A 27,709-nucleotide genomic window follows, 5' to 3' on the forward strand; every position below is an offset into this window, starting at 1 on the left:
CTATAGATATACTATACTATAGATATACTATAAATATACTATACTATAGATATACTATAAATATACTATACTATAGATATACTATACTATAAATATACTATAGATATACTATAAATATACTATACTATAGATATACTATAAATACTATACTATAGATATACAATAAATATACTATACTATAGATATACTATAAATATACTATACTATAGATATACTATAAATATACTATACTATAGATATACTATAAATATACTATACTATAGATATACTATAAATATACTATACTATAGATATACTATACTATAGATATACTATAAATATACTATACTATAGATATACTATAAATATACTATACTATAGATATACTATAAATATACTATACTATAGATATACTATAAATATACTATACTATAAATATACTACTAGAGATTACTATAAATATACTAGACTGATAGATATACTATACATAGATATACTATAAATATACTATATTAGATATACTATAATATACTATACTATAGATATACTATAAATATACTATAACTATAGATATACTATATAACTATACTATAGATATACTATACTATAAATATACTATACTATAGATTACTATAAATATACTATACGATAGATATACTATAAATATACTATACTACTATAGATATACTATAATATACTATACTATAAATATACTATACTATATACTATACTATATATACTATACTATAGATATACTATAAATATACTATACTATAGATATACTATAAATATACTATACTATAGATATACTATAAATATACTATACTATAGATATACTATAAATATACTATACTATAGATATACTATAAATATACTATACTATAGATATACTATAAATATACTATACTATAGATATACTATACTAAATAGTTGCAATACATGCTGTAAATGTTCCAACCTGTCCTGGAACTGATCCAGTCTCTGCTGATCTGTGTCTTCTCTGATTGGCTGATGGTCCTCATGTGGACTCTGATGTCATCGCCCTTAACGTTAGCTAACTGCTACTTGCTACGATAGCCTTGATGTCCTGAAGGTCCACTCCATGTTCTGGTGTGGATCAGATTCAATGGGACCAGGTCTTAGTGGGCGGAGCCTAAGCCACTTCCCGCTGCTCTGGTTCCTCATTGACTGGCTTTGGTAATGCTGACCACGCCCACATAGTGACATCATCATAGTTTAGTGATGACCATCATGTGAACGCTGTGGCGTCCAGGGAGGTCCGACTGAGCCACGTCAGATCCTTCAGATCCAAACTCACACAGAGGAACATAGTGGCAGCTCAGCTTCCACCGAACCAGCAGCTCCACCATCGACCAATCAGGGCTGAGGAGGAGGAGGAACTTATGATGATGGAGTAACAAACACATGAAGAAGAAGAAGAAGAAGAATGTTTGACCTCCTGAGCTGATACGACGTCCAGAACTGAGCCTCTGGGTTTTTATTCAACAGGAAGGAAACGGTGAGGAGGAGGGGCTCAAAGTCTGTTACACACATTATATACACACACATTATCTATATATATACACACACATTATCTATATATATATATATACACACACATTATCTATATATATATATATACACACACATTATCTATATATATATATATACACACACATTATCTATATATATATATATATATACACACACATTATCTATATATATATATATACACACACACACACATTATCTATATATATATATATATATATATATATATATATATATACACACACACATTATCTATATATATATATACACACACACATTATCTATATATATATATATACACACACATTATCTATATATATATATATACACACACACATTATCTATATATATATATACACACACACACACATTATCTATATATATATATATATATATATATATATATATATACACACACACATTATCTATATATATATATACACACACACATTATCTATATATATATATATACACACACATTATCTATATATATATATACACACACACATTATCTATATATATATATACACACACACATTATCTATATATATATATATACACACACATTATCTATATATATATATACAAACACATTATCTATATATATATATATATACACACACATTATCTATATATATATACAAACACATTATCTATATATATATATATATACACATTATATATATATATATATATACACACACACATTATCTATATATATATATATACACACACATTATCTATATATATATATATATATACACACACACATTATCTATATATATATATATACACACACACATTATCTCTATATATATATATATATATATATACACACACATTATCTCTATATATATATATATATATATACACACACACATTATCTATATATATATATATATACACACATTATCTATATATATATATATACACACACATTATCTATATATATATATATATATATACATTATATACACACAGTAACACATGTGCTGCCATGACCTCTGACCTTCAGGCTGGTAGAAGACGTCAGAGCCAATGATGATGTCGATATGAGGGAGTGAGCAGAGGTCAGGGGTCACCGCCCCCCACCTCAGACCCAGCACCTTCACCCCCTGAAGGAGGTTAGCTTCACAGCTCCGTCTGCAGCTCTGCAGGCACAGCGGCCTATCACAGTCATCAGACAGGGTCACATGGGCACCGCAGAGTGCCGCCACCACACCAGGAAGTGCCACGCCAGCCCCAAGCTGATTGGATGGAGGAAAACACCTTCAGATTAAAGCTCAAAGCTCAGAGCTGATGGCAGAGGTTGAGAAGGTAGTGAGAAGAACAACAAAGCTGGAGGTCAGAGTTCACCTCCAGCACTGACAGTCCTCTGATCTTCTTCCTCTGAGTCCAAACGTACTGACACAGAACCACAGAGCTGGGCCACAGGAAGGTCCCCAGGTCAGGCTCCGCCCCCTGCTACAATGAGAGAGAGAGAGAGAGACTGTCTGTAGCAGAGGACACACACACACACACACACACACACACACGTACCTGAGGGACGACCACAGACAGACGCTCTGATCCATCTTTGTCTGTGAAAGTCAAGGTTCTGTTTTGTCTGCTGTCCATCACGTCCATAACAGCCCCTGACACACACACACACACACACACACATTGAAATGACCAGGATGGTCATCAGGATTCTGCAGAGCTTGATGATGAGGTCATCATTTGAATCAGGTGTGTTGGAAGAGGGAAACATCTAAAGCATGCTGGATGGGGCTCTAGAGGACCAGGATTGGGGACCCCTGCTTAATAACCTCCTGTAGCCTAGGAAACACTGATACACCCTTTACCAAAGGAGACCACATAATGATGACCCACAATTCATTGCAGCAATAACATTTAAATGGTGGTCAATTGTTATTGTTGATGTTTTTGTTAATATTATTACATTTTTTTTTGTAATGGAAGTTTTTATTGACTTTTAAAAACACAACATTAACATAAAGGCTGATGCACCCACGACCTCATACGACGCTGTGTCCACCATTGATCTGATCCAGATGTTTAGCTGAGGGCACACAGTCACAAGTCACCACCTCATGTTTCATTCTGTACAGTCTGATTCTGATCATATCTATGGAACAACTTACACTGTATGAATTTACTTTTGGACTATCTTTTTTTATTTTTTATTTTTTTTAATTGTTAGGTTATTTTCAATAAATGTCAGACAGGTTTTTCCCTCCTGACGTATAGGATGAATGTCTATGTTTATAGTTGGTGTTCTATTACGTTTTATTGTGTCCGTTGTTACGACTGTGGCCGTAATGAGAGCTGTTTGTATCTGGTATTCTGTTTGGAGGAGAGTGAGTGCTCTGTCGTCGTGTGGATCTTTGTCTGTCTCTTGTATTTTTCCAGAGTGAGTGCTGTGAGTGGATCTTTGTGTTCCAGGTGTTGCTGTCTGATTGGAGGAGACAAGCTGCACTGATTGATCCTCTACCTATAAAAGGCAGATGACTTCAGGAGGAACCTCTGACAGCAGCACCGCGTTGTTCCCAGCATCCAAAGACTGAGATCTTTGGTTAGAATAATGACTTTATTCAGTTTCTCTGCCGTTGTTTTGTCTGTCAGTGATTTCTCTGGATCTCTAGAAAACGTGAGTGTTAGACTGGTCCTTAGTTGTGATCCTGTTTTTGTGCTTTATTGTTTTGTACCATATTGGTGAACACTATAAACTGTCAATATACATTATGTCTGTTGTTTAAATCATTTATTTGGGGACTGGGGACAAATTACTTCCGGCATAATATGGTTATGTACTTACCTCCTAGACGGGTGCATAACACCGTACAGTCAGTGAGTTTCCTTTAAAATGTCAAAGCCCTCACAAGGACATATGCTTTTAGGACAAGGGTCTCCAACCTGTGGTTCTGGGGCCAAATGTGGCCCTTTGACTCTTATACAATGGCTCCCTACAGCTTTAAAAAAAAGTTATTTTTTACAGAGGTTATTAATGATAAATAAAATCATGATATAACAATTTATTAAGCTAAAATAAATCATGTTGTACAATGACTCAGCACATTCCTACAACATCTACAGACCATCAACTTTCCTCCACCTGTGACTAACCTTAAGTTTTAAATCCCTGGTAAGAAACTAAACCAACAAAAACACTATTTCTGGAAGAAAATACAGATTTTAATTGTGTGGGAACAGATTCATTTAACCACCAATGTACAGGTTAAATATGTATGATTTATGAAATGAGTAATTATCATGTGTTGATCACATGATCATGTGTTATTATATTCATGTTACTTTTTGTAGACTTTCATATACATTAACTATAAAAATCTACTTTATAAACATTGTGTTCATGTAAACTGAGATGTGTAAGAATTTGTTTACAAGTATGTTGAAATTAAACATTGAAAATATTAGGGATGTAACGATTCACTCAACTCCCAATACGATTCGATTCACAATACTGGGTTCACGATACGATTCTCTCACGATTTATTTTACAAAATGGGACTGCAGAAAAAAAATTTTTTTTGGAAAAAAAAACTAGAAAATATTGTACTATTTTCCTTTTCTTTTTCATTGTCAAAAGAATCCCTTGATAAACTATTCAAAACAATGCAATTTAACTAAAAATAAATCTTGAATGAAATAAATAAAGGAATAATACAAATGAAAATGAAGCCTATTAATTTAAATTCTGGTTCTATAATAAACAATGCAAAACTGCATATTAGTTCTTTTTCTTTTTAAAAGTGCAACTGAAAATGTATTTTGTGCCTTAACAATTGGACTTTAAAAAAAAAAAAACGTGATTACACTGATTTACGTCATATTTGTTTGGACCAGCAGAGGGCGCTGGTAACAGTGGTCGGTTGGCATGCAGATATCTTGCAGTGAAGAAGAGAAGCTATGCTAGCAGACAGAGCTAATAGAAAAACGTGACTTTTACAGATATTCAAGTAATATTACAGATATTCTTTTGGTGCTAAAGGGGTAATGAATCATTTATGAACATGTTTAAGAGTAGAAGGCAGCCAGAAAGAAAGAATTAGCAGACTCCGCCCACCGCCTACACTTGTAGATAAAATAGTACTGCGATTCAATTTTCAGAAAATCGATATCAACCTTGATACCTATGAATCGATTTTTAACTGCCTTACGATTAATCGTTACATCCCTAGAAAATATATTTACAGAAGTTTGAGTGAGTTTTTGCTCCCAATACACAAAATAAAGTCAGAAGATCTCCTCCACTTTCCTTTGCTCCACAGCGAAATACGAAAGTGACTGCACAGAGAGATGGACAGTCCAGTGTCCAGTCAGACCCGTACATGTGGTGCGCGTAATGACATCACCGACGTATTGCAGCGACCAGGAAGCGGTAGTGTCCAGGTTTGCGGGCTGGATTTTTAAGCTTTAAAAGGCTTTTAGCAGCAAATGATAACGAGTGGATCGAGTATCGCCAGAAAGGATGAGTTTGCAGAGGGATTGAACGACCTCGTACTGAGCTTCAACAGAAACACAACTGACTCCATACATGTCACTCATCTCTGTCGTAACTATTTAGCAATACTGTAGTAATGTTTCCACGGACAATTCACTCGTCACTTTACCAGCTGTTTATTCTGTCCATGTCCTTATGCTGCTAATACATAAACAGTCTGCATCACTGTAAACACTTTAGTCTGGACCGACTGCTAACGGCATACTAACCTTACTATTGGTACTTATATACAGATGTGAACAGAACCCCAGCTGTTTGAGGTCCAGTGTGAAATATCCACAGTCATGTGATTTAAGGTGAAATGTTCTGTTCCTCACACGTTCTTCCTCCAAACCCTAAGATCTTGATTCCAGAATGAAAGGAACACTTTATGTTCATCAGAAAAGAGGACCATGGACCACTGACCAACAGTCCAGTAAATGTTGATTTCTTCAGTATTCTAATTTTTTTAATTCCATTTTTGTGGGTTTTATGACCTATAGGCCCAAATTATGTAAAAATAAACAAATAAATACTTGAAATCATTTAAATTGTGGGCCTTGAATCTATAATCTATGAAAGTTTAACTTTTTGTATGGAATTATAGAAATTAAACAACTTTTCCATGATATTCTAATTTTTTGGAAAGAGTCTGTAATTCACTGCAATTATAGTTTTTATAGGTCTATACCTCAGGTAATATTTTTAAATAGAAAGAGTCGACTTATTCCTACTATTTCAGATGTTCACATTGATATCTTATTTATCCTTTTTTCTGTACTGGTTCCCTATCTATTGACTCTGTACTTGTCATTAATCAGTAGTAATATTGTGAAATACTGTAGTAACTGTAAGAATGTAATAAAGTATCACAATGTGCCACTCACTTCACTAGACACTGTCTACTATTTATTTTGTGAGACATTTTTAATCCACATTATGTTCTGTTCAATATTTCATTCACCTTGGAATGCTTTGTATGGTTGTACATGTGTATGTCTACAATGTTATGTAGACCTATATCTGGCAGAAATGAAACTTATTTTATATTAATGTTGATTATTACATGTATGAAATTTGTTGTCTGCATTTCACCCATCGCTGAGGAGCAGTGGGCAGCCATGTTAAGGGACTAACTCAACATCCCACAGTAATGGCCCGGGTGAGATTTGAACTGGCAAACCTCCGATTACAAGCCACGGAGATTTATTACCAACATTATTATTAAAAAGCCCAATTTAATTTCATTTCATTATTATGTTATGTCACCTAGTGGAAGTGCGTCTGATTGTCTAAACAATGTGACGGCCTTTCCCTAACTCCTTTAGGAAGTCTCCTAACACCTTAGTGAATATGAAAGGAGAAAGGAGGGAAGTGCAACAGCTACTATTAATAACATATACATTATCAATAAAATATGTGATTCATTTAGGTCAATTGTCTCGTGGTCTAGTCTAGTTTTCCTTGTCTATGTATCAGTTCTGGACAGAATGTTCTCGTAGTAAGCAGAGGATCACTTGCCATGTGGAGCTGCTTCACCGGACATCCAACACGAGGCACAAACAGTGACGTCACGAGCAGAACCATTGACAACATCCGGCGGGAATTCTCTTTCAACGCCTGCACCAATCAACGCTCAGTAGTCCTTTCAGCAGCAGCCAATGAGCGAGCTATGTGCACTGGAGAGGCGGATATTGTAACTGTCAATCATCAGCTCAACGAGCCGGAAGTCAGCGTGTTAGCCGTTAGCTCACGGTTAGCACCGTCTTGGACCCCAACTGCTCATTTATCGAGCCAGTAACAAACTGGAACCAGACCAGTTTGGCTCCGGTCACTGTGAGCCGGGCTGTGCTAACAGTAGCAGACAAAGATGAACCATAAGAGTAGGAAAAGAATTAAAGAAGCTAAACGGAGTGCCCGGCCGGAGCTGAGGGAGGCCTCGGACTGGACCCGGCTCGGTTACCACCAGGACTTTGACCTCAGTCCGAGCAGCGTGCAGGTAAGACTCCAGCACCGGTGTAGCGGGCGGACTGGAGACCGAGCTCAGTGGTGGTTCAGCTGGATATTAATTCATAACCTATAAGTTAGAAATATCTGTGACGTCATGGTAAATAAAAAAAAACTAATAGTATAGCGTTGTATTTACGGAGTGGCTAGCCGATGACGTTACCGGAAGTAATTTGACCATTCCGAATGGACACAAAATGGCTGAATAAGCGATACATGTACGAATTTGTTGTCCGTAACGTAGTTTAGAATCTACGTATTAATAGCAAACAGAAGTACTGGTAACCCAGTGGTCGGTTGGCATGCAGCTATTCTTGCAGTGAAGAAGAGATGCTATGCTAGCAGACGGAGCTAATTGAAAAACATGGCTATTACAGATATTTGCGTAATATTACAAGTATTCTTTTGGTGCTAAAGGGGTAAAGAATCATTTATGAACATGTTTAGAAGTAAAATGAGGCCAGAAAGAAAGTAGTGGCAGATTCCGCCCGCGGCGTACTCTGCTGGACAAGAGAAGAGATAAATATATAGCGCCCTCTGCTGTTTAAAAAAAGTACTGCGATTCAATTTTCAAAGTATCGATGTCAATTGTGATACCTATGAATCGATTTTTAACTGCCTTACGATTAATCGTTACATCCCAAGGCTTTATGTATGGGTAGAATGTCAGTATGTTAATATGTCTACGTGCGAATAGTCACTGCCTTGTTTTTATTTTACGATTTAATAAGTGTGTGTGATCTGAGGTGTGTTCCATAAAGGAGGTTTAACAAACTCTGAGTCTATCCATAAACTCTGGGTCAACATACCCTCCATGGTAAACTCTGAGTTTCTGATTCATTACAGCTGGTATGAAGTGGGTTAATAAACCCTGAGTATGTAAACCTTGGGTTACTGACGTGCACACGCGCGATAAAAACCCATCATCAATGGATCAGAGATTTACTCGAGCTGCCATAACAACCAAATAGAATAGAGTGATTTATTCACCCTGATGGTGAAATAAGCCGGTGTTTGAGGAATATGATCCTGTTCTAAAGGTGTGTTCAGTCTTCAGTGATGATAGTGGATTAAATCACCTGTAATTAGTCACACTTTTTGGTCACTTCATCACTTTATTTCTTCAGTGACGTGACGAGTGGTGAATAATGTGAATAAAATGTGGCTGCATAGAGAGCCCTCCCGTTACACTGGATATAAAGACGGTGACTGCCGCTTGATATCGAATCAATTATATTGATTTTTAATATAATATTGTCGCCAGAGTCACCTTGACGTCCTAAAAAATGTCATAAATGAGGCGGGACACAAACCCGTGACCCATCGCTTCCAAGAGCAGCGTCACAATTCACTGCACCATCATACCTTAATAGATACGCGATCTATTAGATAACTTTATATTATCCACAGGTTTGTATTCACGGAACTTTACTACAGATGTCAGTAGATGTTTTAATGTAGATCAACCTCTCAGTGACTTTCACTTAATGATCTACATCTACAATGTTAGAAAGAAAACTAGCATTTTTACAAAAAAAAACATAAAGCAGCATAACATTAGTAATGATGTGAACACGTCTGTGGTCTGTGATGTCACTAATGTGTTTCAGAGAAAAGTGTTAAGGTTTATTAAAGTGTTCAGGTGGGCGAAGCCAGGTAGAAACCCAGGGTTTCTTTGATAAAACCTGCCAGTGACCAGGTTTAGTTCACGGACAATGTTGCCATGGTAACATACTCAGAGAATAACATACCTCGCGTTTAGGAATGAGATACTCAGAGTTTGAACATAACCCGCTTTATGGAATACACCTCTGATGATATAAGATCATTAAGGATTAAAACATGACTACGATCTCCCAAATCACAGAGATCGTAGAACCGTCTGTAGTTTGCATTTCTACCACTGTGGTGCCGTGTCTGTGACATATGTCTGTGGTTCATACACAGCACATCCAGAGGTTTTGTTCTCTGCCAAATCACACCACTCAGGGCTCAAGACTACGACCAAATTGGTCACATATGCGAGTATATTTTCAGTGTGTGCTAGTGAAAATTTTATCTGGTTGCATCCGAGTGCGTATGGGTGACCTTATTTTGGACGGAGCGGCTGAGCACACTCTCTCTCTCTCAATCCAAAACCGCTTTATTGGCGTGAGAAAACAGATTTACATTGCCAGAGCAATTGTGTGGACCATGCACACACTAAAAGATTAAATGTTATAAAATTTGTGCAAAACAATAAGTTTAAAATAAAATAATAAAACTGGCTTTCACTATATGTATGTAGAGCACAATGTACAATTACAGGGCTCAACACTAACTTTTTCACTTGGTCGCATCAGCACAGAATCTGGTCGCATCCTTTTTTTGAACGGGGGTGGATGGGTGGGGGGATGTACAGCATACTGTAGCCATACATAGACCCCACTATCAGAGCTGGACTCTCTGAATTTAATTAATGGGGTGAAACAATGCAGATGATAAGTTGGTTATAATAATAATAATGCATCAATTTTATATAGCGCTTTATCATAGACAATCAATCAATCAATCATTTATTTGTATAGCACCAAATCATATACAATGGTATCTAAAGACACTTTACAGTAGAGCAGTCTTAAGGACGGACTCTTCATTTTATGGATACACACATATGCATATATACGTATATACACATACATATGTATCCCACACCCAACATGAATTCATTTTACTGAATTAAGGCATTATTCTTTCACTCCACACTTAGTGGTGGTAAACTACTATTGTAGCCACAGCTGCCCTGGGGCAGACTGACGGAAGCGAGGCTGCTATAGTGCACCATCGGCCCCTCCGACCACCACCAACACTCACTCACACACTACGTTCATACTAGGCAATGTAGGTGAAGTGCCTTGCCCAAGGGCACAATGACAGATACCACTGGGGTGACTGCCACCCCACTGTGGCACCTGGAATTCTCAGTGATCTCCATCCAACTACTAACCAGGCCCAGACCTGCTTAGCTTCACAGATCTACCGGGCTCGGGCAATGACAGTTTGGTGTGGCCACATATGTTATATGTTACTGTTAACTTAATTCATGTACAGCATTTCTGTAAAATAAAAAAACAATAAATGTAACCTGTTGTTATGATTTGCTGTTATTTAAAAAAAAAAAACGTTTTCTTTTAAAATGATATAAAATAAATGACCTGTTATTTCAGCAACTGCTTGTTGCAGAAAAACTTAATATTGACATTAAAACATTAAAACATTTAGCGAATATATCTTGAGTCATTGTCAATCTTTACTTCATACAAACTACGGTACGCTAGTTTAGTCAACTATTCATCAGCATATGCTGTACACTACCCCCACCACTGCTCAAAAAAAGGTGTGACCAACTGAGAAAGTTAGTGTAGAGCTCTGAGCTAAAGATAGGTTCCAACTCTTTCCCCATTGAGCATAACAGCGTATTGACCTGTATATCCTTGTCTTCTTGGTTTAGCTTGGTTGCTATCGGGAAACAGGAAAAAACGCTGTCTCCAGGTTGGCCACGGCTCTGGCTGAGTGAAGTCTAACGACTCCAGAATGAAACTTAGCCATCTCGTTGCTTCAAAATACAATTACTATATAAACAATAAGAAACAAATATAAACAATTAATTCAAGATGCACGATTACTGTTAATTTATGTGCTGTTAGAGATGTTAATCATGCAGCCCCATACGTTAGTGGAGAGAGTAGACAGGAGTCCAAGATGTCTTGTGTTGAAAAGGTTTATTTACTTGATCAAGGAGAAGTGAATGAATGATCAGTACATTATGTTCTGATGCTCCCTTCAATTCTGAAGTGTTTGTCCTCTGGGGAAAGCACACAGATAATGTCATAGGTTTGAGTCCAACACATTTACAATAAATAGAATTTAGTCTCTACTGGTCTATAGACAAAACACTGCTTAGATGCCACTCAGGATCTTTTTCCTCCATTTAACATAATATCACACTTTTGACCCCAGTTCCCTTTACCCCAATCAGGGAGAACAGTCAAACACATATGTGACCATGGTTGCTATAGAAATGTTATCAGAATGCCTCCTGTTCCCCCAAAAGGATCAGACTCACTGTTTACTCCTATTTCAGGGGGAGACAGTGTCTAAACCCAAGGTTTGGTGTGTCCTTGTCATGACAGCAAAGCCTAGTTTGATCCAGTGCATATTAACTATGGAAAATTCATTGACACGTGCTGCTTAGAGTAAACAAACGATCAAACAATAGCTTGGCGTATACAGTAACGCCGCTATTCTCTCTCATAATCTTGAAATAAACAAACAAACAATGCAAACAATCAGAGCATGATGAACTACAGACATACTGATGCTGTCAGTAGCAGTTTGGGTTTGTCACTGCTCAGCAGCCAGAGCAGACTGGCAGTAGACAGGTAGAAGGATCTCCTGCTAGGGCAGGGGGGGGCAAACTAAAGGCTCAGGGGTCACATGGACTTTTAGAAATTGACAGACGGGCGTGGTCAGCATCCAAAGCATATATATATTCTTCTTCTTCTTGTCTAAAGTTCAAATTTATAAAATTTCATAACAAATCAACCATATGCGTTACAGATTTGCAACTTTCATCCAAATTGATCCCCAATTCTAAAGAAAGGTTTGTACATTTAAGGAGAGACAGGTCTGTTAGTAAAGCAGAGCTTCTCAATGTGTGGTAGAGAATGGAGACGTGACAGGTTGAAATTTTCAATTTCATGCCAATCTTCTTAAAAACCCTTTCTTCATTGACAATAAAGATCATTACTAGACAAATTTAGAATCCTAAAATGTATCAGAAATTAAAAGATCATTAATTAAGACTACATTAGATTTGTGACTGGGATCAAAATGTCACGTGAAACTAAAATGCAAACATAGTGATTTACGTCAGCATATGAAGTGGAACCAGAAACAAACTTTTATTATCTGATTTAAAACATTTATTTACTTTTTTGTTTTCTTAAGCTTTTTGGCACAGTTTGTAAACAAAGTGTTGTTGTTTCCTGAATATTTGGACTGCTGTACTTTAATATTTGTTTTTTATGCAGGTAAATAATTACATTTAGTTTTTCAGTTTTGATTCATTTATGAAATATACCTGCATTATGAAACATGATGATACTTATTCCCCGTTAGTTGATTTCATACTTTTACTGAATTCATTTCTTTTCTTTTTTTTGGTTTTCTACTGCACTTTTTACATTTGTTTTTTGTTTTTTTTTTAAATTCAGATAATGAGTTTCATTTAGTTTTTGATTTATTATGAAATATTATATTACTTGTTCCCTATTGGTTACTTGTCAGAATTATTTGGGGGGCAATGGGCACAGGTGGGACTTGAAAGTTCACATAACACACACAATATATATATATATATATATATATATATATATATATATATATATATATATATAGGGCTGGGCGATATGGCCTTTTATAAATACCGCGATATTTTTAGGCCATGTCACGATACACGATATATATCTCGATATTTTGCATTACCCTTGAATTAACACTTTGATTCACAAAATCACACCAGTATGATGATTCTATATGTCTACATTAAAACATTCTTGATCATACTGCATTAATATATGCCAATTTTAAACTTTCATGCAAAAAAGGGGATATCACAACTAAGTCAAAGTTGACATAACTGTATTTATTAAACAGTGAGTGGCTCAAACATAAAATTGTCAACAGAAAGTGCACGTTCTGTGCAAAATTTAAAAAAAAAAAAAAAAAAAGTCCGCGAGTTTAACGGTATGGTCATTTTCAACACCGCGCAGACTACAAGCTGCGATATATCGAGTATATTCGATATATCGCCCAGCCCTAGAAGGAGTACAGGAGCAAACACACAAGGGAAGAAGCAGACATAGAGGGAGTGTTTGAGAGAGGAATGGGACCCTCTCCGGTCCCTCTCTAACCTAAATGACCTCTCTCTTAACGCCCTCTCCAACCTCTCTCCAACTGAGCATGCCAGACCCCCCGGCAGTCTATGCCTATTGCATCTTAATTATGAGCTATGAGCTGGTTCCTAACTAAAAGCTTTACCAAAGAGGAATGTTTTGAGCCTAACCTTAAAGGTAGAGAGGGTGTCTGCCCCCCGAACCGTGGTTGGTAGATGGTTCCAGAGAAGTGGGGCCTGATAACTGAAAGCTCTTCCTCCTATACTACTTTTAGAGATGAATGGAACAACGAGTAGTCCAGCATTTTGAGAGCGTAGTGTTCTGGGGGGATTGTATGGCACTACAAGCTCCTTGAGATAGACTGGTGCCTGTCCATTTAGGGCTTTATAAGTGAGAAGAAGAATCTTGAATTCTATTCTATATTTTATGGGAAGCCAATGCAGAGAGGCTAATACAGGAGTAATGTGATCTCTTCTCCTAGTTTTAGTCAGTACACGTGCTGCAGCATTTTGAACCAGCTGAAGTGTCTTAAGCGACTTGCTCAGGCAGCCTGCTAAAAGAGAATTACAATAATCCAGTCTAGAGGTAACAAAAGCATGGACTAGCTTTTCGGCGTCGCCCTGAGACAGGATAGATCTGATTTTAGCAATGTTACGGAGATGAAAGAAGGCAGTTCTTGAAGTTTGTTTTATGTGAGAGTTGAAGGATAAGTCCTGATCAAATAGAACACCAAGGTTTCTAACAGTTGTGCTTTGTGCCAGAGTAATGCCATCTAGGGCAGTTAGGCTAGCATAGGTTTCTCTAAGGTGTCGTGGGCCCAGTACAATGACCTCAGTCTTGTCTGAGTTGAGAAGAAGAAAATTTTGGTCCATCCAGGCCCTAATGTCCTTTAGACAGGCCTCAAGTTTAGATAGCTGATTTGTCTCACCTGGCTTCATTGATACATACAGTTGGGTATCATCAGCATAGCAGTGAAAGTTAACAGAGTATTTTCTCATAACATTATCAAGGGGGATCATATAGATACAGAAGAGGATTGGACCTAGCACAGAGCCCTGAGGAACCCCGTAGCTTACTTTAGTGTACACAGAAGACTTATTATTCACGTGTACAAACTGGTACCTATCAGATAGGTAGGACTTAAACCAGTTTAGGGCAGTCCCTGTGATTCCAAGTAATTCCTCTAATCTCTCTAGTAGAATATAGTGATCTATAGTGTCAAAAGCTGCACTAAGATCTAATAAAACCAGCACTGAGAGTCGTCCTTCATCTGAAGCCCAGAGTAGATCATTAGTTACTTTAACTAAAGCAGTCTCTGTGCTGTGTTGAGCTCTAAAACCTGACTGGAAGTCCTCGAACAGGCTGTTGTTTTGAAGGAAGTCACAGAGCTGAGCCGCCACAACTTTCTCAAGAATCTTTGAAATAAAAGGAAGATTAGATATAGGCCTGTAGTTTGCTAAAGTGCTGGAATCAAGAGTAGGTTTTTTGAGAAGGGGTTTGATTACAGCTACTTTAAAGGACTGTGGCACGTAGCCTATTGATAGGGATATATTTATTGTCTCCAACAAAGATGGGCAGACCAGGGGAACAACTTCTTTAAACAGCTTAGTTGGGATCGGATCTGAAAGGCAGGTCGATGGTTTAGAGGATGAAATAATAGAGTTAAGTTCCTGAAGTCCTATATGTGTGAAACAGTTTAGGTTAGGTCTATTTACATTTAATGGTACAGCAGGCCCAGGTGAAGGCAGGGAGTGGCTAATTTTATCTCTAATCTTATGAATTTTATGGTTAAAAAATGTCATAAAGTCCTCACAGCTGAGGGCTAGAGGAATCATGGGCTCAATAGAGCTCTGACTTTGTGTTAGCCTGGCTACAGTGCTGAAAAGGTACCTCGGATTATTTTTATTTTCTTCAATTAGTGAGGAGTAGTATGTAGATGGACTATGTCGTAAGGCTGTCATGTATTTACTATGGCTTTCTTGCCAGAGTATTCGTGACTCCTCTGTTTTATTGGAGCGCCACATTCTCTCTAATTTACGGGTTGTTTGTTTGAGTGTGTGAGTTTCAGAGCTAAACCACGGAGCTTTCCTCTGACGTTTAATAGTTTTTTCCCTCAATGGGGCAATTGAGTCCAAGGTGGATTTTAGTAGACTAGCAGAGCTATCGACAAGCAGATCCAGTTGAGAGGGGTTATAATTAATATCATAGTTATTTATTGGATGGTGCACTGAGTTTAAGGCAGCAGGAATGGCCTCTTTAAATTTAGCCACAGCACTATTGGACAGATTTCTACTCCTAACTATTTTATTGCACAGTGCGAGATCCTCTAGGATAATGTTAAAAGATATTAAAAAGTGATCTGATAGCAGAGGATTTTCAGGGTAGACTTTTAGTTCATTAATATCAAGGCCATATGTTAGAACAAGATCAAGAGTATGATTTAAACGATGAGTAGCTTCATTAATAGTTTGAAAAAAGCCAACTGAGTCTATTAGGGACATAAAGGCTGAGCTCAGGCTATCACTATCTTTGTCCACATGGATATTAAAATCTCCTACTATCAGTATTTATCAGAACTGAGGACTAAGTTTGATATAAACTCAGAGAATTCTGATAAAAATTCAGAATAAGGGCCTGGAGGACGGTAAATTATCACAAATAAGACTGGCTGGCAGGTTTTTGATTTGGTATGAGATAAATTTAGAACCAGGCTTTCAAAGGAAGTGTAACTGGCCTTTGGTTTAGGATAGATTAGGAGAGAGGAATGATAAATAGCTGCTACACCACCTCCACGGCCTATGTCTCGTGGCATATGAGTATTTAAATGACTGGGAGGAGTGGCTTCATTTAAACTAACATATTCATCTTGATACAGCCATGTTTCAGTTAAACAGAATAAATCAAAGTTATTTTCTGAGATAAGGTCATTTACTAGTAGAGATTTGGATCTCAGTGATCTAATATTTAATAGAGCACATCTAATGCTTTTATGTTTTGGTGTTTCTAGATTTGAGATTTTAATTTTTTTCAGATTTTTATAATTGATAGCTCTTTTATTTGATTTTATGTTAAAATCATTGTGAAATATGGGTCGGGGGACTGACACCGTCTCTATAAAATAATACTCATCACCATCACAACAGTTGTCATGGCGATGAACACAGCTATCATAATAGCAATGGGAGGGAAACTGTCCTAAGGCAAGCGCAGAGGGGCGTGGAGGACTCCGCCTCTGTAACATGGTCTCATTCATGAGATGTCATAACAGTGACTGTGCCATGTTTTCTGAACTGTTTATCTGGTCAGCTATCCAAGTTTCCGCTTCTACCATGAGTAAGTTCTTCTGCCGCTTCTTTTTCTTCTTCTTTGTGGGTGTGTTATGTCGGTGACTAATCTATCTCTGCTTTTTTCCTCATCTTACATTTTCTGTCCGTACCCAGTAGGATGTCAGGCAACACAGGACTAAGTCAAATGAATACAGTCATAATTATGATATTGTAACGAACTGAGACCCAATGTAGTTTATTCAACGAGTGTTGTGGTTTCCCATGGCCGTGAAGGCATCATTGTTACGTGCAGCTTTCTCTGCCAATGTTCGTCTTTGTTTACATGTGTTCTGCGTGTTGATTGGCTGGAAAAGGGCGGGCGTAAGCGGAGAACATTTGGTTCCCACGGGCGTTGAGATAAATGACGGAGCAAGACGGTTCATTTTGTGTTTTAATTGTTTATTTTGGCTTCGGCGGGCCGGATTAAAAAGACCAACGGGCCGGATGTGGCCCGCGGGCCATAGTTTGCCCACCTATGTGCTAGGGGGACAACAGCAGAGAGCATCAGAGGCAGGGACCAGTTTGCTTTGACTTGTAAAATATGCTAACCTTGTTATTAACTTGTTTATTTTATTTTGAGATGTGGCTTGTGGGGGGGAGGGTGCAGAGCAGTAGCACCGCCTCCACCCACGACTCACAGGTGCATTGCTAATGAGCAACTGGCGCTCTGCAGAAGGAGAGATGAAATATAGTATTGTATTCTTGTCGACCATGTAATGTTTATCAGTCCTCTGATAGTTGTGTGTGTGTTTTCAGGATAATGTGGAGCGTGTGGACGCCCGTCAGCTCAGCCCAGACGAGTTCATCCGGCGCTTTGAGCGTCCGTACCAGCCCGTGGTTCTGCAGGGTTGCCAGGATGACTGGGCCGCTACCGACAAGTGGACCCTGGAGCGCCTCAAACGCAAATACCGTAACCAGAAGTTCAAGTGTGGAGAGGACAACGACGGCTACTCAGTAAAGATGAAGATGAAGTACTACGTGGACTACCTGGAGTCCACCAAGGACGACAGCCCGCTATACATCTTTGACAGCAGCTATGGAGAACATGCTAAGCGCCGCAAGCTGCTGGAGGACTACCAGGTCCCCGTGTTCTTCAGAGACGACCTGTTCCAGTTTGCTGGAGAGAAACGCCGCCCCCCGTACAGGTGATCATCAGTAATAGCAATGAATAATATAAATAAAGTTCTACTGACATCACCCAACGCTAAGCATGTGATTCTCCATCACTGATGATTTAATACATTAGCGATACCATATCCCCCTGGGATTAATAAAGGAATTTTGATTTGATGGCTATTTAATGAAATATGATGCAATTTTGTATGATTAATGCAAATAAATTATACCAAAAATTTAAATAGTAAATAAGTAGCTGCAGTTCGGTATTGTACTAGAAGATTTATCACGAAACATGAAAGACAATAACATATCACATGGGGGAGGGGTACGGGAGTACTGGGGAGGAACCACTAGAGCAGCGCTCCATTTCATAGAGGAGAAATATGAAACAATGGCTAAAAAGAAAAGGTAAAAAAGGCAAAAACCAAACAAGGCCCTTTTAGAAATGGGCGGAGTTTGGGATCAATAAAAAACAAAACTCTTCAGCAACATTCCGACAAAAACCAACAAATACAACATACAATTCAATACAACAGCATGTTAGCACAGGGAATGGATCTTTAGGATGGCACAGACACAGGGTGGCACTGACCTTATGATTAGGGTTGGGCACTGATAACCGGTTCCGTTTGTCTCTGTCTGTCTGTTTCTCTCTGTGTCTGTTTCTCTCTGTGTCTGTTTGTCTCTCTCTCTTTCTGTGTCTGTCTCTCTCTGTGTCTGTCTGTCTGTCTCTGTCTGTCTCTGTCTCTGTCTGTCTGTCTGTTTGTCTGTCTCTCTACGGTGTCAGTTTGGACAGCAGAGCAGAAGGAGATATGAACTAATCACCAGTAAAAAGTCCAGTAAACCTCATTAAAACAATCATCAGTAATAAAAAGACAGCAGCTCTAACAACAGGTCAAATGATAAACTGGTGATATTACAGTCTGTACATGCAGAACGGGGATGCATTTACTCCACCTCTGGGTCCTAGTGCCAGCTGTGAAGCCTGTCTGTTTACTGTGTTTAACGATGTCTGTGTGTGTTTAATAAGTCTGTGTGAAAGTCTACATGTTTATGTCTCTGTCCATCCACTCTTTTCATTATATCCATGTTTTTTAAGGCTTTTATTACATAGTGTTGCTGTAGTCCGGGCCGCCGCCATCTTGGATTATGTCGTCACCAGCGCGTCAGATTGATTTGTCACATGATTTGTTTTATTTAGTTTCACATCTACCTGTAGCTCTATGTTTTTTACACTGATGACAACTTTTACAGTTACAGTTGAGGACCTTTGTATTTGAATGCCTTAGTTACAGTACAGCAACCAAATTAAACTATATCAACTTAATTAATTAATAAATATAGCCTGTGTAAAGGCTTTTTCAAAATAAATAATTATCTTGTGAAATCTGTGACCTGTTGAACAACTCAAAGAATCAGAATCGTTAAAATCCAAACAATGCCCAACCCTAGTTATGATGCGCCTCCTACTGCCAACCGCTGGGAGGGAGGAGGGGTGGACCCAGAGGAGACGGTGACAAAGACGGGATATGTAGTGATGTAGGAGGAGTGAAAGTGTTGAGACTCTGCTGCTGACATGGGACCTCACGAGTTTGTTAACAGAGCTGGGTCCAGGTGTACATGGAAATTGAGGGAAGGTCAGAGCGTCGTATTAACATTCCATCCTTGAAGAGTTTGGAGAGAACAAAAACGACTAGCTGTTCATTCAGGAACAAGAATAGAGAAGGTGTTTTGAGACGGGCGAGCCATAACATGACTGCCATCCCAACTGTTCCTGGTCAATTCAATCAATAATCCAATAGTGTGGCCATTTCCTGTGAAACAAACTATCCAGTCTTCTTAAAGTTCCACGGTAGAATACATCTGAGAGAGTTTGGCTCCTTTCGTTGATGACTTCCAATAGTGCTGCCAACGTAATCCATTTTTGTGATAAATCATCAGCATTTTGCTTCTAATCTCTACTAGTACTATGCATCACTTCTCTTTAAAAATGCATTTTCACCAGTAGGGTTGGCATTTAGAACCAGATTCAACATCAGGAAGTGGTTCCTCACATTTAGAACCTGTTTATAACACTGTCACAACTTAAACAGTGACATCATCACTCTCAATGAGTGACTTAAAGTGACCCTTTCAATAATTATGTCTATATTCCTGTCTGCCAAAGATACTAATATGAACTGTTCAGCAGATATTAGGCTAATACAGTAGCATTAACATTTATAATATTAACAACCTTTCACTATTAGGTCTTTACAACTGTTAGTGCAAATAAAAATGAAAACTATTATTTAACAGTCACATTTGCTGTAAACAGACCCTCACTGAGTCATATTTAATGTCTATAAGATGTATATCAGCATGGCATTCTTTATCTGGTCATGTTTACCATCTTTCTACGTGTGATTTACAGTATTCATCTATAGCTGCTGCTCTAGCTGACCTCTGTGTTTTTATAACTTTGTAGTGGTACCAACGTGCTTTATGCTTCAGTCCGTGTTCAAAACAAAACACAAAGCTCGTGATGGTGCGTTCAATGTGCCTCAGAAAAACAGGATACAACATGTATGAAAAAAATCACCCCACGACCCTGAAAACAGGAAGAGGCAGAAAATGGATGGATGGAACCATGGACTGAAACGATGCCACTGAATGAATCGATACACTCGCATCATCCACATTTGAATCTAGATACTGATTGGTATTGATTAATCTCTACGTATTAACCCCACGCTGATCATGAGTTACCAAAGTATATAGAAAACAAACACACAGCACGTCACACATTCTTTATTTCTATTTGTTTCCTCTGAAGTGTAAACAGTGTTTGTGGGGTTCTCAGGTGGTTTGTGATGGGTCCGGCCCGCTCTGGCACTGGGATCCACATTGACCCACTGGGAACCAGTGCCTGGAACTCTCTGGTCCACGGACACAAGCGCTGGTGTTTGTTCCCCACCAACACCCCCCGTGAGCTGATCAAAGTGAGGAGGGAGGAGGGCGGGGCCCAGCAAGACGAGGCCATCACATGGTTCACAGTCATCTACCCCCGCACACAGAGCGACGCCTGGCCCCCCCAGTACAGACCTCTGCAGATACTACAGCAACCAGGAGAGACTGTGTTTGTACCAGGTTAGAACACACACACACCAGTATAAACCATATAGCTGTGTACGATTGGCTGTTGGTGATTCTTTGATTCATTGAGAACCATTTGATCTGAAATGATTCAGTAACTTTTTATCATAAATAATAATAATGTAAATAAATCCCTGATACTGGACAGTACATGTGAGTTTTACTAGGTGTGTGTGTGTGTGTGTGTGCGTGTGTGTGTGTGCATAGGTGGTTGGTGGCATGTTGTGTTAAATCTAGACACAACCATCGCTGTAACTCAGAACTTTGCCAGTATCACAAACTTTCCCATTGTTTGGCACAAAACAGTCAGAGGTCGACCCAAACTGTCCAGAAAGTGGTACAGGTGAGTCTCACACACACACACACACACACACACACACACACACACACACACACCCCCTGTTTAACCTGTGTGTGTGTCAGGGTGTTAAAGACAGAGTGTCCTGACATGGCGGCGTTGGCAGATAAAGTAGATCTACAGGAATCCACAGGGATCGCCTCAGACAGCTCCAGTGACTCTTCATCGTCATCATCATCATCAGGGTCTGACTCTGACGTAAGACACACACACACACACACAAACAAACGGCTGTGATAAATGTGTGTATTAATGAATGATCTCCCATAGACCTATATCACACACTCGATGACACTAGTGTATGTGCTGGACTCTGATATCATTTTTCCACCGAGCTGGAGCTAACTTGGAGCTAGCGCATGTTTTGGCTCCAAGCCATTCTGTTTCCACCAACATAGCTCCAGCTCTTGGAGCCAGAAACCAGAGCTACGCTGGTTGAAAACAAAAAGCAGCCATTTTTTTAAACTGGTGAGCATATGGTCACGTTAGTGCAAATCTGACAAAAAAACATTTAAAAGTGAGTGAAAGAAGACAGAGCAGTGGTCAGAGGACGAGAACATTGTTTCCTGGTTCTGTGGATGTCTGAAGAGATTCAGGGAAAGTGGGCGGAGCCCCACGGACCAAACAGAACTACAGCCATTGAGGAGCTGGTCCTGTAGAACTGTTACTAATGGTAAGTTTTATTTCACCCTGTTATTAAACTATTACCAATATTAACTTGCTACAATATTCCCTCATCAATATTAACGTTACGTCTAACGTGGTACAGGCTAGCCAGTTAGCCGCTGGTTAGCTAGGAAACATAACACTTTAATATTCCTGAAAGCAGCAGTAATATATCATTGATCTGTATTCAGAACTTATCTTATTGTTACACAATGATTATGTAATAATATTAATGTGATAACAACGTTTCTGATCATTTCACAGTTAGATTTAAAGGTTCATCTGTAGCTCAGCTCATCTTCATCTCAGAACAAATAGTTATATTTATTTATTCTATGCAAACATCAACATGATCAATATTATCTGTTGGTTCATCCTGAAATATTATTATACACCATTTACTTTAATTTATATTTGTTTATGAATAAATGAAACTATTGTGTGTGTGCAGTCAGTAGTGTGGACCACCACTTAGTCCGGTTACAGTCTGTGTAACGACACCCATCCATTGGGTGGTAGTGACTGTAGTGTTGAGTCAGATCAGTAAACGGTGTTACATAGTGAAGGTCACCTGATGATTACTGCAGCTTCACTCGCGACACACCTGTTACTACACCTAACTACTGACAATAGATACGTTTAGTGAAAGTTAGACACACACACTAGGGATGTAACGATTAATCGTAAGGCAGTTAAAAATTGATTCGGTTGATATCGATTTTCTGAAAATTGAATTGCAGTACTTTTTTTAACCAGCCACAAGTGTAGGCGGCGGGCGGAGTCTGCTAATACTTTCTTTCTGGCTGCCTTCTACTCTTAAATATGTTTTGCATTGTTTATTATAGAACCAGAATTTAAATTAATAGGCTTCATTTTCATTTGTATTATTCCTTTATTTATTTCATTCAAGATTTATTTTTAGTTAAATTGCATTGTTTTGAATAGTTTATCAAGGAATTCTTTTGACAATGAAAAATAAAAGGAAAATAATACAGCATTTTCTAGTTTTTTTCCCAAAAAAAAAAAATTTGTCTACAGTCCCATTTTGTAAAATAAATCGTAAGAGAATCGTATCGTGAACCCAGTATCGTGAATCGTATCGGGAGTTGAGTGAATCGTTACATCCCTAACACACACACACACTAAACGATGACAAAAAATGTGAAAATGACTAAAAATACATAAAACTGAATACTTATATCCCACATGAATGCATACTTCCGACAGGCACTGTACATTACAGAAAAAAACACCAAACGAAAAAAATATAAAAATGAGTTAAAAAAAAACAACACATGTTCATGTCTGTGTATTTTCTTATTGTGGAGACTGCTGAAATAAATACATTCAAATATCATTTTTAATCCTTCTATGCAGGACAAAAGGAGGAAGATGTTAATGCATCAGGAACATGGTTCATGGACCAGGACTACGTCCATGGTCCATAACCTTCATCTCATGATGAACTCCTCAGCACTGGTTGAACTGGTGTTGGTTCTGGAGCAGATAAAAGCAGACTTTGGTCCTTTCTAATAGAAAACCTACAATTATTTTTTAAGTTAATGTTAATATATAATGAGTTGGTTTGTAAATCTATTTTTACTTTGTGTAAATAAAGTTATTTATTTTGTATTCTACAAGGATTTTGCTCATTGTTTAATACCTACTTTTCTGCTGGCCTGGGGCAGTTCCTGGGTTTGCGGTAGCGGTTTTTTGCACATATACCGGTCTACGATGCACTGGCACGTCTTGGGATGTGGGATAAAACTCATACTGGGCTTAACCTTAGACACGTTAATCCCAAATACCTGCTTTAGGTACTACCACTCACTCAGTCCCCCTGTTCACAGCCACCACCATTATAGCTAAGCTTCACACTTGTCACTATACTGGCTGGATTACACAACATAATAAGCACAATATATTCTACAACTTCACATCTCACCCTCACTGTAAAGTAATCAATTCTTCCCACCCTTTCTATTTCCTACCTTGAGTCTCAACTCCCTGCTCCCTTTCCCCTCCCTCTCCACTTAGGTGTAACACTGCTCTCCCTTTTTATATCCTCCCTATAATAAAATATTTCTTACCCTTCCTTAGGGAGGGCTGGTGATGGTCACAATTAAGCAATAAAATAAATCAATTTATTTTATTGCAAACACAAAACATGCATTGTTGTCTCATAATGATTGCACTTGTAGTGTTGACCTTTGACATCATGTGCAGACAAGAAAAAAAAAACAACAACTTGTAAACACGTGTATTTTATTTTATTCATATAATTTAATTACTCTTTACATCCACTTTTTATGAGATAGAAACATAACCTGCTGTAACACACACTATTAGGTTTTTGTTTATTTTGATGCATTTATAGAATTGAAAAGTTCATACAATACTCACCGAATAAGTAGAACATTTTAATAGAATGTAATTGTTTCCTTAAATCAGTATTTATTGAAACAAATCAAACAGCAGCAATAGATATAAAACAAATGTGGATCAATAAGGTGTCATTAATTATTAATAAGTTGATGATGACACACAAACATGTTTATTTAAATACAACATCCCTTTGGTCCAAACGCAGATGAATGAATGAATGACATCATTTATAAAAGTGTGCCTAGGTAAGAACACTTAAGCTTAACACTTAAGGAAGTATTTATAAATTTATTTATATTTATAAACATTTTATAAACAAGGGCGCACGTACGTCCCACGCCTGTTTCTGTTTATAAATCACTATCAACTCAAAGGTTGGTCTCACGTGAAGAAACATCTTGCTCCGCCCATTTGGTGCCCACTAAATTAATATTCACTAATACAAATGTCATGGTGGAACGAGGGGAAAACTAGCCAATAAAACAAATTTCACTCAGTGTGAGGGGGAGGTAGTAAGAGTTGAGGTGGACACACTCATCAGAGCGTAACGTGGTGACAGTGAACATTACTAATGATAGAACATTACGTTGCGTCATCAGACTGTGACAGGTGAAAAATAAACAATCACACATAAAAGTGGGGGGGGGGGTCTATAGGTCTCTCTGGTCTTTGAAGATCCTCTCCCTCTGGTGTATCTCGTGCTCTTTGTCCTCCAGCATAAGATCAGCCACTGTGTGTTTTTACACATTACAGTGTTACTTTTTATAACAGCTGCATGTGTAGCAGCCTATTGATCGGCAGTTTTTGGCGATGATCATGTGATTTTAATTACTATTATTATTAATAATAATATAAAACTGTATTTGTAGGTGTGCACACGTCACTCACTCCCTGTGGCCGTCAGTATCATTTTTTATCATTTTTTCCTCCATTTTTGCAAATGTATCCTTCAAATAATATGTTGTGAAATGTTCGATTATTTCACACAAATTCTATAAACTTCACAGAGCTTTTCATCCTTCTCCTGTTGGGGGCGGAGTTTTCTGTTTTGTGTGCGTATGGCAGAGTCAGAGCTACAGTGGAGCTGGAAACATTATTTCACCAGGGTTTTTTAAATAAATCCCAAACTTTGTTTATATGTGACGTACGTTTTATGTAGTACGTACACAGCGTTGATAAATGAGGCTCCAGGAAACGTTAGTTTAACACAAACTTGTTCTGATTCTGGTCGTATTGAGTCACAACAGTGTGATCACAGATGTGCACAGTCAGCATTAAGAGCATCTATAATGAGAAACAAACATATCAAAATCAACTTATTGTCTTTATCTGCTGTACTTATGCAGGTGTAGTAGAAGCTAAGTAGCTTAGCAAAGGCTAACAGTAACACAGTCATTGTTAAACAATAAAAGGTCTTTGATAATTACCTGTGTTCACTAAATGTTAAATGGACATGATTTATATAGAGTTTTATCACCACGGAAACAGTCTTTACATATCAGCTCATTCACCCAATCACTCTCACATTCACACACCAGTGGGACAGGACTGACATGCAAGGCACTAGTCGACCACTGGGAGCAACTTAGGGTTCAGTGTCTTGCCCAAGGACACTTCGACACATAGTCAGGTACTGGGATCGAACTCCCAACCTCTTGATCAGAAGACGACCCTCTACCACCTGAGCCACGGTCGCCCTAATGTCAGATTCCTGTGACTCTGATGAAGACGTTAAAGTTGTTCAGCTGAATATTTACATATGGTAGGATATATTTATACCATGTCAACAGTCAAAACATGGGCTTCATTAATAGCACAAGTGCTCATGGGTAAACTGCTACGTAATCAGTGACGTACTGACGTGGCTCTAACATGGCGCTGCTGCGGTGGAAAACCAAACCGGTTCTTCAGCTAAACAGGAGTAGCTCTGAAGTAGCTCTAGCTCCAACTATGGCTCTGAACAAAAACTCAGTACTCTTAGTGGAAAAGCCCTGTGTGAGTCTCCTCAGTTAGCAACTGTTAGCTTTAACGGTTAATAAACGTTCAGTGATGAGCAGCTAATGCTACATTAGCATGTAGCAGAATTCCTCCACCATGTGTTCCTGTTAATGATCCACTGGTAGCATGGAGGTTGACCCTGTGACCTCTGACCCTGCAGGCTGACTCTGAGGGCGAGGGCGTGTCCCAGAGGAGGAAGAAGAGGAGGACGGCGGTGAGTAACGGTGAGCTGAGTTGCAATGACGATTGCGTGAGCAAAGAGAGGAGCTCCTCCCGATGATGTCACACATGCTGCCTTCAACACTGTGACGTCCCAGCTCACCTGAACGCAGCGCGCTTTGAACTACACACTCTGATAAACAAGGTTTTAACGCCGTGGGAGGACTGGGCCCGTCCTCATGATGCCTTCACTGACCGCAGTGCCTCCAGTGGGCGGAGTCACTTGGTGCCTCCAGTGATGTGTGTTTGTCTAATAAAAGCTTTTCTATGTTGTAGTTATTCTTTGTGTGTTACTTCCTGTTTTACACACAGACAGACTGTGGGCGTGTTTTAGTGTATGAGCCACGCCCTCTGACCTCTCTTTCACTTGGAGATGTTCAGTCTCCTCATTGGAGGACAAAGACAGTAAGCAGTGATAATGTTTACACTTATTTAATGAATTATAACCTTTGTCATATGTCAGTAGTTTTGTAGAGAAGGTTTTATTTCTATACAGTAGAAGATACACCTATGGCTATAGGTCTAC

At 38.4% G+C, this 27,709-nt stretch overlaps 2 protein-coding genes across 6 annotated transcripts; one reads left to right on the plus strand and one right to left on the minus strand.

The window, feature by feature from the left end:
• Positions 1-829: 829 nt before the first annotated feature.
• Positions 830-7,906, minus strand: mettl23 (methyltransferase 23, arginine). Of its 4 annotated transcripts, none has more exons than XM_028456309.1 (6): positions 7,556-7,906; positions 3,070-3,164; positions 2,887-2,991; positions 2,540-2,777; positions 1,436-1,520; positions 830-1,362 (listed from the first exon to the last, which is right to left on the minus strand). In XM_028456309.1, exons 1-6 carry the CDS (start codon positions 7,578-7,580, stop codon positions 1,209-1,211), a joined length of 702 nt encoding a protein of 233 aa, XP_028312110.1. In that variant the 5' UTR covers positions 7,581-7,906; the 3' UTR covers positions 830-1,208. The 4 variants fall into 4 exon arrangements, with proteins under 4 accessions (XP_028312110.1, XP_028312112.1, XP_028312109.1 ...); XM_028456311.1 differs by having other exon boundaries at positions 1,436-1,469; positions 2,887-2,994; XM_028456308.1 differs by having other exon boundaries at positions 2,887-2,994.
• jmjd6 (jumonji domain containing 6, arginine demethylase and lysine hydroxylase) lies at positions 7,721-27,327 on the plus strand. Of its 2 annotated transcripts, none has more exons than XM_028456305.1 (6): positions 7,721-8,033; positions 18,060-18,448; positions 21,265-21,551; positions 21,765-21,900; positions 21,981-22,113; positions 27,125-27,327. In XM_028456305.1, the coding sequence occupies exons 1-6, from the start codon at positions 7,905-7,907 to the stop codon at positions 27,242-27,244; spliced, it is 1,194 nt and encodes a 397-aa protein (XP_028312106.1). In that variant the 5' UTR covers positions 7,721-7,904; the 3' UTR covers positions 27,245-27,327. The 2 variants fall into 2 exon arrangements, 1 of the variants encoding a protein (XP_028312106.1); XR_003674705.1 differs by lacking the exon at positions 27,125-27,327 and adding an exon at positions 23,959-24,224 and having other exon boundaries at positions 7,722-8,033; positions 21,981-22,588.
• The last annotated feature ends 382 nt before the right edge of the window (positions 27,328-27,709 follow it).

Source organism: Gouania willdenowi, chromosome 8, assembly GCF_900634775.1.
Source record: "Gouania willdenowi chromosome 8, fGouWil2.1, whole genome shotgun sequence".
In the NCBI taxonomy this organism is placed as follows: Eukaryota; Metazoa; Chordata; class Actinopteri; order Blenniiformes; family Gobiesocidae; genus Gouania; species Gouania willdenowi.

Coding starts and splice junctions, on each gene's coding strand:
- mettl23 (XM_028456308.1), bottom strand. CDS start 7,580: ATGTCCGGTGAAGCAGCTCCACATG. Junction 2,995..3,069: donor TGTCTGTGGTCGTCCCTCAG/GTACGTGTGTGT, acceptor CTCTCATTGTAG/CAGGGGGCGGAGCCTGACCT. Junction 1,363..1,435: donor ACGTCGTATCAGCTCAGGAG/GTCAAACATTCT, acceptor CCTCCTCCTCAG/CCCTGATTGGTCGATGGTGG.
- jmjd6 (XM_028456305.1), top strand. CDS start 7,905: ATGAACCATAAGAGTAGGAAAAGAATTAAAGAAGCTAAACGGAGTGCC. Junction 8,034..18,059: donor TCAGTCCGAGCAGCGTGCAG/GTAAGACTCCAG, acceptor GTGTGTTTTCAG/GATAATGTGGAGCGTGTGGA. Junction 18,449..21,264: donor AAACGCCGCCCCCCGTACAG/GTGATCATCAGT, acceptor TGGGGTTCTCAG/GTGGTTTGTGATGGGTCCGG.